At 35.7% G+C, this 12992-nt stretch overlaps 1 protein-coding gene across 3 annotated transcripts in view; it reads right to left on the bottom strand.

Moving 5' to 3' along the window:
• The window catches only part of Lrrc36 (leucine rich repeat containing 36), a 63914-nt gene that overhangs the window by 41808 nt on the left and 9114 nt on the right, over positions 1 to 12992 (bottom strand). For all 3 annotated transcript variants that reach the window (XM_076837836.1, XM_076837834.1, XM_076837835.1), the window contains exon 2: positions 1586 to 1713. In XM_076837836.1, coding sequence (XP_076693951.1) covers positions 1586 to 1713 — 128 coding nt within the window. The remainder of the gene's footprint in view (positions 1 to 1585; positions 1714 to 12992) is intronic.

The following is a 12992-nucleotide window of genomic DNA, read 5'->3' as shown; positions in this document are numbered from 1 at the left end:
AAATTAACATTTACCAAGTGCTTCCTATATGCCAAACACTATACTGGGAGTTTTATATATGTTCTTTGATTACATGTTCATTTCATTAACTTTCACAGCAGTTTTTCACTCAAAAGTATAAAGAAATGGAGCATAAAAACAAATTACAGAAATATTCACTTAATTTTTTAGCATAAAAAGGACAAATAAATAAATGTACATATGAAAACAGGAGACTTAAGAACTCTGAAGTAATCCTTTTTGAAATTGATGGGCCAAATATAAATGACTGCTAAAAATACTTTAAATATAGTTCAACTTGGAGTTGCTATTTTTAGTCTTAGTTGGAAATTTGATCTTGTTTGGGCTTTTTTTTTTTTTTTTTTTGGTACCAGGGATCAAACCCATGGGCACTTAACCACAGAGCTATACCCCCAGCCCTTCTTGAAAAATTTTGAGACAGGGTCTCACTGAGTTGCTTGTGCCCTTGCTAAATTTTTGATGCTGGCCTGAAACTTGTGATCCTTCTGCCTCAGCTTCCTGAGCTTTGGGGATTATGGGATCACCCAGTTGGGCTTTCTCTTTTAAGGCAAGTTATACCTTCAGATTGGGTCTGAATGGTATGGTTTGAATGGTATGGGCTATCCCCTAAGAAGTGCAAAATTGGCAGAATAATCCAGAAGAGTCTTTGTCACCTCCAGTCTTCTATAGAAGGACTTTGCCAATTAGTTGGGGCAAAATGGGAACATGTAGAAGAAGCACAATTTGAGGATCTATCATAATGAAAACAAAACTTGCACGTATGTGCTGTATGTACTTCTTTGCAGAGCTCTGTTTTCTAATCCTTCCATATGCTATTCAAGTCTGCTCCTACTTTCCTGTACTGCTCTGTGTTCCACCATGCCTCGAGATAGACATTCTTTTCTTTTTTGAGACCACCATTTCCTGATCTTCCTAGAAAAAACCCCACTATAACAATATAACCCAGTGTTTCTCTGTGTGATTCATGTACTACTATTATCAGAATGCCCTGGGTATGTCCTGAGCCCACCTATACTCAGGGTGTCTCTCAGAGCAGAGATTAAGAATCTGTATTTTTGTAAGTGCTCTTCATGATTTTTTTTTTTTTTTTTTGGTGACACTGGTGATTGAACCCAGGGGCACTCTACCATTAAGCAACATCCCCAGCTCTTTTTATTTTTTTAAGTTTTGATACAGGGTCTAGCTAAGTTAAGTTGCTCAGGCTGGCCTTCAACTTGTGATCCTCCTGCCTCAGCCTCCAAAGTCACTGGGATCACCAGCATGTGCCACCAGACCTAACTTCTTTATGATTTTTTGGTACATATTGAAATTTGAATTATTTCCCTAGGCAATGAGTGCTTAATATCGTTAATATAGTACAAAAGGAATTTACCCAATATTTTATAAGAAATTATTTTAAACATAGAACAAAGTTAGTTGAAAGAATTTTATAGTGAATAATAAAATTTAGCTGGGAAGCATTTAAAAAGAAGATTTAATACTCCCCAGGCTAACATTATTTCTCTCTTTTGCTCATCAAAAAGCAAACTGGGCTTTCTGGCTTGTCATAGAATATAGAACTTACCTTTAGGCTAGTGATCAAATTCCTTGATAAATCTAAGGATCGGAGATTTTTAAAATTCCTGAAAGCATCACCAATGGAATGAATTTTTCCAGCATAAGATCCCTGTAATGAAAGAGACTCCACCAGTTCTGAAAAGAGATCATCAGTAGATATATTATGATCTCCACGTATATAGAAGTAGAGTCAATGAAAGTAGGCCTTCCTTCTTCCCATAACCCATCTGTGAAAGGCCCTATATCCAAGGATTCTAAGATCACATATTCTTTTTTAAATCAGCAGTACAACAGAGCCCTGTGGTGCAGGCCTGTAATCCCAATGACTCAGGAGAGAACTACATTGAAATAAAATCTTGAGGTGCTAGAACAATATAGGCCTTATAAGCTTTTCATAAGCTAAAGAAAAGACCTATATCCTGGAGAAATTAGTGGGAACAGAATCTATACTAGATGGAACAGGAATGATAGGAACAATAATGAGAAGGTCTAGATGCAAGTGGGGAAGGGAAGCAAAAATGGCAGTTCTCAGGAATCAGTTCATGTTTTCCAGTACTTTGTGAACACAACAGAAGAGGGAGCTCCAAATCCTTGAAATAGAAAACTATGGGGTTGGGGAGCGTACATTGGAGTTCACCCTTCCTATCTTAAAAGTACAGAAGAACTTACTGCACTTAAATACACAGTCAGAAAAGGATTAGAGTCAAAGCTTATATAAGGGTTATTATAAGAAAAAGGAGCAGAATAATATTCATAGGAAATAAAAGTATTCCAGAAGGATATGCCCACAGAGCAAATGAAGATATCATAGCAATGCAGCAATTCTCAAAGTGATTCCCAGACCACTTGAGGTTCCGAAGACATGTACAGGGATACACAAACTATTTTTTAAAATTATTTTCATAATAATATGAACACATTCATTGTTTTTGGTACTATATTGACATTTGCACTTAAGATACAAAAGCAAAACTCCCTGGGCTGGTAGGATGAATCAAGACAATGGCATCACATTTCACTAGTGGTTAATGCTTTCTTTACTATGGTACTTTGAAGTTCTTTTTTGCGGGGTGGGTGTCCTGGGGATTGAGCTCAGGGGCACTCAACCACTGAGCCACATCCCCAGCCCTATTTTGCAATTTCATTTAGAGACAGGGTCTCACTGAATTGCTTAGTGCCTCGACTTTGCTGAGGCTAGCTTTGAACCTGCAATCTTCCTGCTTCAGCCTACCCAGTCACTGGGACTACAGGCTGCACCACCACACCTGGCAATGTTTGCAGTTCTTTAAATTTCATTTAAGATTTCCTTTAATAGCTGGGCTCGGTGACACATGCCTGTAATCGTAGTGGCCTGGAGGTTGAGGCAGGAGGATCATAAGTTCAAAGTCAGACTCAGCAACTTATGGAGGAACTCAGTGAGACCCTGTCTCTAAATAAAATATAAAAAGGACCGGAGATGGAACTCAGTGGTTAAGGGCCCCTGAGTAACAACAATAACAACAACAAAAATACACTAGGTGCAGTAGTACATGCCTGAAATCCCAGAGATTCAGGAGGCTGAGGCAGGAGGATTATAAGTTCAAGATCAGCCTCAGCAATTTAATGAGACTCTGTCTCAAAAAAGTAAAAAGGGCTGGGGATATGGCCCAGTTGTTAACCACCTCTAGGTTCAATCTTCAATCCCCTGGTACCAAAAAAAAAAAAAAAAAAAAAATTATCTTAAAAAAGTAATAACATTGATTAATTTTATTAAATCTTTGTGTCCGTGTGTGTGTGTGTGTGTGTGTGTGTGTGTGTTTCTGGGGAGTGAACCCAGGGTCTTAAGCATGTTAGGTAAGTACTCTCATTGAGCTATATCCCAGCCCTAATTGTTTAAATCTTAACCTTTGAATATATATATATTTTTTGCATCATAACTAAATGGAAAGTATTCATGAATTATTTCTGCTACATATTGAAGAATGGTGGATGCCTTGTAGAAAAACACTTTTATGTGACTGAGTTACAAGCTGGACTAGGCACTTCTTTTTGAGAGAGAGAGAGAGAGAAATTTTAATATTTTATTTTTTAGTTTTCAGCGGATACAACATCTTTGTTTGTATGTGGTGCTGAGGATCGAACCCGGGCCGCACGCATGCCAGGCGAGCGCGCTACCGCTTGAGCCACATCCCCAGCCCCGAACTAGGCACTTTAAAAAAAAAAAAAAAGATTATTTTTTAGTTGTAGATGGAGACAATACTTTTATTTTGTTTATTTACTTTTTTTTAATGTGGTGCTGAGAATCAATTCCAGTGACTCATACATGTTAGGGGAGTGCTCTACCACTGAGCCACAACTAGGCACTTAACTAGGCACTTTTTTTTTTTTTTTTTTTACTTTTATTTTGTTTATTCTTATGTGGTGCTGAGGATTGAACCCAGGATCTTGAACGTGCTAGGTAAGTGCTCTACCACTGAGCCACAACCCCAGCCCAAAACTAGGCTCTTTTTATTTATTTTTTTTTTTATATTTTTTTAGATGTTGATGGACCTTTATTTTATTCATTTATTTATATGTGGTGCTGAGAATCGAACCTAGGGCCTCACGCATGCTAGACAAGTGCTCTACCACCAAGCCACAACTCCAGCCCCATAACTAGGCTCTTTTTAAATGAAACATATTTACTCAGAGAAAAGTAACCTGAAAAACTATGGTTTTTCTGACTTGAATTTTTAGCAGATATTTTCTTAAAAATAAGCAAAGTGAGTCTGTCACTTCAGGAAAACAGATGATAGTAATTATTATCCGTTATAACAGTCTAGCTTCTAAGAAAAAATGAAATTTGGAGGGCTAGGGATATAGCTCAGTGGTAGAGTAATGCTAAGCATGTAACAGGCCCTGAGCTTGATCCCCAGCACCACTAACATTTTATTTTCTTTTGGAAAACTTGTATCTGATACCATGAACTTGATAGCTTCCTAATGCTTCTTTATTTTTTAATGAGACTGACGGCAATATAATTTTAGATGTTACATAATGAAACTTGTCAACATTTAGAAGATATATATAGCTCAGTGAGTCAATATTTTTTAAATTACCAATGAATAATGTTATAAAACCATGCCTTGTTAAAAGAGTCATTCAACAGTAGGGCATACCAATGGATTTTATTGTAACAATACAAAAAGCTCAGTGATACATTTCAGATTTCATATACAACTAAATTTTAAGAAAATACCATTTGCCCAGTGTTCATGCCTTATCAAAGAAGAATTTCCATAATAGGCTATTGAAACATTCTTCCCTTTTCCAACTACTTATCTGTGTAAGATCAGATTTTTTCCCCATTTTTTTTTTTTTTAAAGAGAGAATTTTTAATATTTATTTTTTAGTTTTCGGCGGATACAACATCTTTGTTTGTACGTGGTGCTGAGGAGCGAACCCGGGCAGCACGCATGCCAGGCAAGCGCGATACCACTTGAGCCACATCCCCAGCCCTTCCCCATGTGTTTCAAACAAAACAATATATCACAATAGATTTAAGACAGAAGTAGATATAAGAATCTGGCCATCTTGGCATTAGAGCAGATTATGCTAAGTGAAGCTAGCCAATCCTTAAAAAACAAATGCCAAATGTCTTTTTTGATTTAAGGAGAGCAACTAAGAACTGAACAGGGGGAAAGAGCATGAGGAAAAGATTAACATTAAACTGAGACGAATGAAGGGAGGGAAAGGGAGAGGGAAGGGAAATTGCATGGAAATGGAAGGAAACCCACATCGTTATACGAAATCACATATATGGGGTTGTGAGGGGAAAGGGGAGGCAGGGAGAGAAAGGAACAACAACAGATGAGGTAGAGAGGGAAGATGGGAGGGGAGAGGAGGGGGGATAGTAGGGGATAGGAAAGACAGCAGAATACAACAGTCACTAATATGGCATTATGTAAACATTGTGAATGTATAACTGATGTGATTCTGCAATTTGTATTTGGGGTAAAAATGGAAAAGCATAACTCACATGAATCAAATGTATGAAAGATGAAAAAAATAAATAAAAATAAAAAAAAAAGAATCTGGCCATCTTGTATTAAAACAGACATTAAAGAGATTTGTAAGAATACAAATCGATATTCTATTTTTTATTTTGGAAAATATATCTATTGTTCATAAATATAGTAGGTAACCATATAATGGGTATATTATATCTATCTTTTAATGAATCAATAAATTTTTAAATTTTTTCTCAGTTTTAATTTCTTTTTTTTTGGAGGGGGGTACCATGGATTGAATTCAGGGGCACTCAGCCACTGAGCGACATCCCCAGCCCTACTTTTTATTTTTATTTAGAGACGGGGCCTCACTGAGGTGTTTAGTACCTTGCTTTTGCTGAGGCTGGCTTTGAACTCAGGATCCTCCTGCCTCAGCCTCCTGAGCTGCTGGGATCACAGGTATGTGCCACCGCACCCGACTCAGTTTTAATTTCTATATGGCAAATTCTAGCAGATAACTAAAACTCTGTGAGGTCCTCAATAATTTTTAATAGTGTAAAGGAATCTTGAGAACAAAAAAATTGAAAATTATTGAAAAATGTAAGTTGGAATTAGGAAAATTCAGAAAGATGATTGGAAAGAAAAGGAAGATTTGAAAATAGAGAAGAACAAACTCAAGAAATAAAAAATATGTAATCCAAGAGGCTCCAGAGGCTGAGACAGGAGGATCCCAGTTCAAAGCCAGCCTCAGCAATTTGGCGATGCCCTAAGCAACTCTGTGAAACCCTGACTCTAAATAAAATACAAAATAGAGCTGGGAATATGGCTCTGTGATCAAGTGCCCAGAGTTCAAACCCTGATACAAAAAAAGAAAGAAAGAAAGAAATGAAGGAAGGAAGGAAGAAATGAAAAGGAATAATAAAAATAAAGTTTAAAAAAATAATTTTAGAAATGAGGTTAAATGGCGCATGCCTATAATCCCAGCAGTTCAGGAGGCTCAGAAATTTAGTGAGGCTCTAAGCAACTTAACAACTTAGTGAGACACTGTCTCAAAATAAAAAAAATAAAAAGGTCTGGGGATGGAGCTCAGTAATAAAGCACTCCTGGTTCAATCCCCAGTACCAAAAGAAAAAAAAAAAAAAAAAAACCAAGAACAAATAAAAACATAGAACAATTCCACTTCTGTCTATACTTCATATCCAAAAGAATTGAAAGCAAGGATTGAAATAGATACTTTTACACCAATGTTTGCAGCAGCTTTATTCATAATAGCCCAAAAGTAGAAAATATCCAAATGTTCATCAATGTATACATAAGTAAAATGTGGGATAGATATAAAATGAGGTCTTATTCAGTCCTAAAAAAAAGAAAGAAATTCTAATATATACATATTCTCAACATGTTTAAACTTTGAGGACGTTTTGCTAAGTTAAATAAGCCAGACACAAAAGGAAAAATATTGTATGATTCCATTTATACAAGATACTAGAACAGTCAAATTCATAGAAACAGAAAGTACAGTGATGTTGCCAGGGGCTGAGTGCAAAGTGAATGGAGAGTTATTGTTTAATGGGTACAGGGTTTCAGTTAGGGAAGATGAAAAACTTCTGGAGAGAGATGGCAGTAATGGTTGCAAAACAATGCAAATGAAGCTAGGCACAGTGTCACATGCCTGTAATCCCAGTGGCTCAGGAGGTTGAGGCAGGAGGATTACAAATTCACAGTCAGCCTCAGCACCTTTTTGAAGCCCTAAACAACTTAATAAGACCCTGTCTCAAAAACCAACCAACAAACAAGAACAACAACAAAAAACAGTGCTTGAGCACCTCTGGGTTCAGTCCCTAGTACCAAAAACCAAACCAACAAACAATGTGAATGTAATTAATGCCACTAAACTGGACATTGTTTGGATTTTTTTTTTTTTTTACTTTTGTTTTTGTTTCTTGGCTAACAACTCACTGTCTTGATTTCTATAGGTTTCTACTTTGAAGTCAGGAAGTGACAGTTCTTTGACCTTTTCTTCTTCAGTGTTATGTCTGATATTCTAGGTCTTCTGCCTTTCTGTATAAACTTAATAAGTTTGATGATATCTATAAACTAAATAAATGGCTGATACATCATTTCTTTTTATGGCTGAGTCATATTTCATCATGTAAATACATCACGTTTGATTTATCCATTCATCTGTTGATTGACAACATTGTTAGGGCAATACAAGTCAAAACCACAAGGTACTCACTATGGTGGCTATAATTTTAAAACAAGAGACTTTTTTGCATCGATATGGATATAGAGAAATTGAAATCTTCATATGTTGCTGGAGAGAATGTAGAGTAGCCCCTGTGGAAGGTTAAGTTTAAGATAAATTGATCTTAAACAAGTGAGCAAAGATAATTCAATGGAAAAAAGATAATCTTTTAATAAAGGATGATAGAACAACTAGATACATATAGAAAAAAAGGGACTCAGACACACAGACTTTATATTTTCACAAAAATAAATACAATAAATCACAGATCTAAACATAAAACACAAAGCTGTAAAACTTCTAGAAGATAACAGAAAAATCTAAGCAGACTTGGTTTTAGTGATGAAGTATTTTTTATTGTTGTTGTTTGTTTGCAGTACTGGTGATTAAATCCAGGGCCTTGAACATATTAGGCAAGCATTCTACCACTGAGTAACATCCTGGCCCTTTATAATTTTATTTTGAGGTAGGGTCTTATTCAGTTGTTTAGGCTGGCCTTGAACTTATGATCCTCCTACCTCAGCCTATTGAATAGCTGGGATTATAGGCATGTACCCCCCATCCAGTTTGGTGATGGGTTTTTAATACACCAAATGCATGATCCATAAAGGAAAAACCTGAGAAATGGAACTTCATTATAATTAAATATTCTGCTCCATAAAAGACACTGCTAAGAGAATTAAAAAACAAGCCACAGCTAGGCTTTTATAGTTTGCTAAATGAAATAAGCCAGACACAAAAGGAAAAATATTGTTCAGCTGAATGTCCCCCAAATGCCATATGTTGAAGGTTTAGTCTCCAGCTCCTGGTGGTACTGGGAGATGGTGGAACCTTTATTAGGGGAATCTTAGGGGAAGAAAGTTAGGTCATTAGGGTGTGCCTTTGAAGGGGATATTGGGACTCTGGCCCCTTTATCTTTTTGTTTCCTGGCCACCTCAAAGTAAGCAGCCTTTTCTACCATGTGACCCACCATGATGTATGGCCTTGCATGGGCCCCAAAGCAAAGGGTCATGTGATCATGTAGATGGACAGAATCATGAACCAAAAATAAACCTTTCTTCTTTATAAGTTGATTTGTCTTAGGTATTTGGTACAGCAATGGAAAGCTAACACACCAAGATAAAATGCTGGAAAAATGTTTTCTGATAAAGGATAATATTCAAAATATACAAAGAACTCTTTTTAATTTTTTTTAAGTTGTAGATTTACACAATCCCTTTATTTATTTATTTATTTTTATGTAGTGGTGAGGATCAAACCCAGTTTCTCACACATGATGCTAGGCAAGCGTTCTGCTACTGAGCTATAACCGCAGCCCCCAAAGAACTCTTAAACCTCAACAATAAGAGAATAAAAAATCCAATTTAATAATGGAAAAGACCTGAAAATCCACTTCACCAAAAATGTTTTAAAATAGAAAATAAATACATACATACAGCATAGATGGTGAACTCAAAAATGCTTAGCAACATAAATCATAAGGAAATATAAAATTAAAAACAAGAAGATATCACTACACACTTATCAGAATTGCCCAAACTTAAAATACTGACAATGATGAATGTTTGTGGGATTGTTGGGGGAAGGAATGGTTCTTATTGCTGGATGGAATGCAAAATGGTTCAGCTATCTTAGAAGACAGTATGACAGATTTATACAAAGCTCAACACATCTTTTTTGTTGTTGTTCTTTTTAGATATATATGACAATAGAGTGCATTTTGATATATTATACATACATGGAGTATTCTAATTAGGATCCCATTCTTGTTGGTCATACATGATATAGAGTTTCACTGGTGGTGTATTCATACATGAACATGGGAAAGTTATGTCTAATTCATAATTTGTTCTATTGTCTTTCCTGGTCCCATCTCCCCTTTCCCTTCATTCCCCTTTGTCTAATCCACTTAACTTCCATTCTTCCCTCTCCCAACCCTTGTTTCCTGTTAGCATCACACATTAGAGAGAATATCAAACCTTTAGTTTTGGGGGATTGGCTTATTTCACTTAGCATGACAGTCTCTAGATCCATCCATTTATAGGCAAAAGTCATAATCATTTTTTATGGCTGAGTAACATTCCATTATGTATAAATACACCACCTTTTCAAAGCTCAACATATCTTAACATTTGATCTAGCGCTGTACCTCTGTAATTTACTCAAGTGAATTATAACTTTATGTCCTCACAAAACCAACACAAAGCCAGGCAGGTTGGCATGTGCCTATAATTCCAGCAACTTGGGACGCTGAGGCAGAAGAATCACAAGTTTGAGGCCTCAGAAACTTATTGAAGACCATCTCAAAAATAAAAAAATAAAAAGAACTGGGGATGTAGCTCAGTGGTAAAGCGCCCTGGGTTCAATCCCCAGGATCAAGTAAATAAATAAATAAATATATACAAATGTTCATAATTGCCAAATCTTGTAAGCAACCAAGATGTCCTTCATAGGTAAATGGCTAAACAAACTATGGTACAGTCACACAGTAGTATCTTATTCAGCAATAAGAGGAAATATGCTATTAATCATGGGGAAAAAATGAGGAACCTTAAATATATTTTGCTGTGTGGAAAAAAACCTGAAAAATTTACACACTATGTTATTCCAGTTTTATGACATTCTGAAAAAGGCAATGGTAAAAAGATCAGTGATTATAAGGGGATTGCTAGGGAAGGCGGGATGAATAGATGGAGCACAGGGAATTTTTAGGGCAGTGAAACTATTCTATTTGATACTGTAATGGTAAAAATATGATTTTTACCATTATATATTTGTGAAACCCCACAGAACTGCAAAACCTAATATAAACATGGGCTTTAATAATAATGCATCAATATTGGTTCATCAATTGTAATAAATGTACCACACTAATGTAAAATTATTAGTAATAGGGGAAACTATAAGGGTGGGAAATGGGGTGAAATGTAAGGGAGCAAAGGGTATTCAGGAATTCTCTATTTTATGTGCAATTTTTCTGTAAGCCTCAAAGAGCTCTAAAAACTAAAGTCTATTAATAAAAAGGAATGAATTATTGATACATGCTAAAATATGAATGAACTTTCAAAATCTCATGCTAAGTCAAAGAGGCCAGACATAAAAGGCCAGAATATTGTATTATTCCACTCATATGAAATCTCATATTAAGACACAAATGCATAGAGACAGAAAGCAGATTAGTTGTTGCCAGGGGCTGAAAAAAGTGTAAAATGAGGAGTGACTGCAATATATTGGTAGTTCTGTGGTATACAAAAATATAATATTCTGAGAGTCTGTTATTGTAGAAAAGCTAAGGACAAATAGGATTCCATCAGTTACCTCAGCATTTCTCATGATTTTCACTGCAGACTAATTTGAAGAGCAGACTGAACATTTTTCAAGGGAATCAGAATTATTATTCAAATGATAAACTGCTACAAAGACAGACATTCTTTTATGATTCACATGAAGTGCAGGCCAGAGAGCAAATCAAACATTATATTTCCTTTCCACCTGCCTTAATCCTCACCAAGCCAGCCCCTCTCTTGGGCCTATATTTTTTTTCTTCCATTCCCAGCCTAATTTCCCAGAGCCTCAAAATGTAAGTAAAACTTGCCAGTTTTGGAAAGTTAATATATTTTCTGGAGACCTGTGATAATGGGCATGTTTAAAGAAATAAAAAGAAATGGACCTGCCCTCAGAAAGTTCAATATGCCCTCAGGATGTTCAAATATGGGTAGGTGGCCTCAGAGCTGGCCTGAAAAGTTGAGCATCTGCACTGGCTCCTCATATCTTTGAGCATGCAACAGACCCCAGAAAATGCTTTTGGGGTGTTATCTTCTAGCCTTCTGGATGGGTCCAGCACTATCCAGTAAAAATATAATGTAAGCTACAGGCATAATTTAAAATTTCTAGTAGCCACATTATTAAAAAGTAAAAAAAAATTGTATATCATAGACATCAAGAACAATAGAATAGGGATTGGGGTTATGTAGCTCAGTAGTAGAGACTTGCCTAGCATGTGAAAAATGGGTTCAATCCCCAACACTGTAGGAAAACAAACAAACCAAATCAAACAGAAAAGACAATAATCTCCCAATATGAAAATAGGGGCTATATAACCCTATGGGCAAAAACTTATTTTATTAATGAAAACAATAAATCAAGTAATTTCTCTATAGGAAGCCATTTACAGGTCATTTTGATATCAAATTAATAACATTTAATAAAACTTGTTTATAATAACAATGAAAGAACTTCAAATAAATAAAAAATTTTAAAAAGGCCTCAGAAATCAACTTGAAAGATTTCTCACTAGCCAAAGTCGGGATAAATTGAGTAACAATTGGGCTGGGGTTGTAGTTCAGTGGTAGAATGCTTGCCTATCATGTGTGAGACACTGGATTCAATTCTCAGCACCTCATAAAAATAAATAAATAAAACAAAGGTCCATTAACGAATAAAAATTTTGAAAATTGAGTAACAAGGGTTGGAGCTGTAGCTCAGTGGCAGAGCACTTGTTTAGCATGTGTGACATACTAGGTTCCATTTTCAGTACCACATAAAAATAAACAAATAAAATAAAGGTGTTCTGTCCATCTACATCTAATTTTTTTTAGAGTAGCAACAGATGGAAGTTACCTTACTTTTTTTTTTTTTTTTTGTACTTGGGATTGAATCCAGGAATATTTCAATCACTGAATCAAATACTCAGGTCCTTTTAAAATTATTGTTATCTTATTTTTCATTTTGAGATAGGGTCTTGCTAAGCTGTTGATGATGGCCTTGAACTTGTGATCCTCCCACCTCAGCCTCCCAAATCATGGGCATTACAGCAGGTACCACCATGTCTGGCTCCAAATATATGTGAATCAATGAATTTATACTTAGAAAATGAAACAGTACTCATTAGTCACTTTTAAAGGATGCCAAGAAAACAACTCACTCTGAAAAGTGGCAAATAAAGTTGTTGTTTTTTAAATCAAGCTTTTATCCTGTCTTTCCTATACAAATTGAACCTCAGGATAATCAAATAGATGATATAGAGAATTTGTCATTTATAGAATTTTTACACTTAAAGAAGAGGAATGGAAGATAGAATTAGAAAATTACCATTTTGTAATCCTTAATGAATTAATGGACATAGGCAATCATATTCAATGGACATCACAAAAAGAAAGAATACCAGGCATTATATACGCACAATAGGATTACACAAC

This window comes from Callospermophilus lateralis, chromosome 18 (assembly GCF_048772815.1).
Source record: "Callospermophilus lateralis isolate mCalLat2 chromosome 18, mCalLat2.hap1, whole genome shotgun sequence".
Lineage (NCBI taxonomy): Eukaryota > Metazoa > Chordata > Mammalia > Rodentia > Sciuridae > Callospermophilus > Callospermophilus lateralis.
This window is presented reverse-complemented; position numbering and strand designations above follow the sequence as displayed.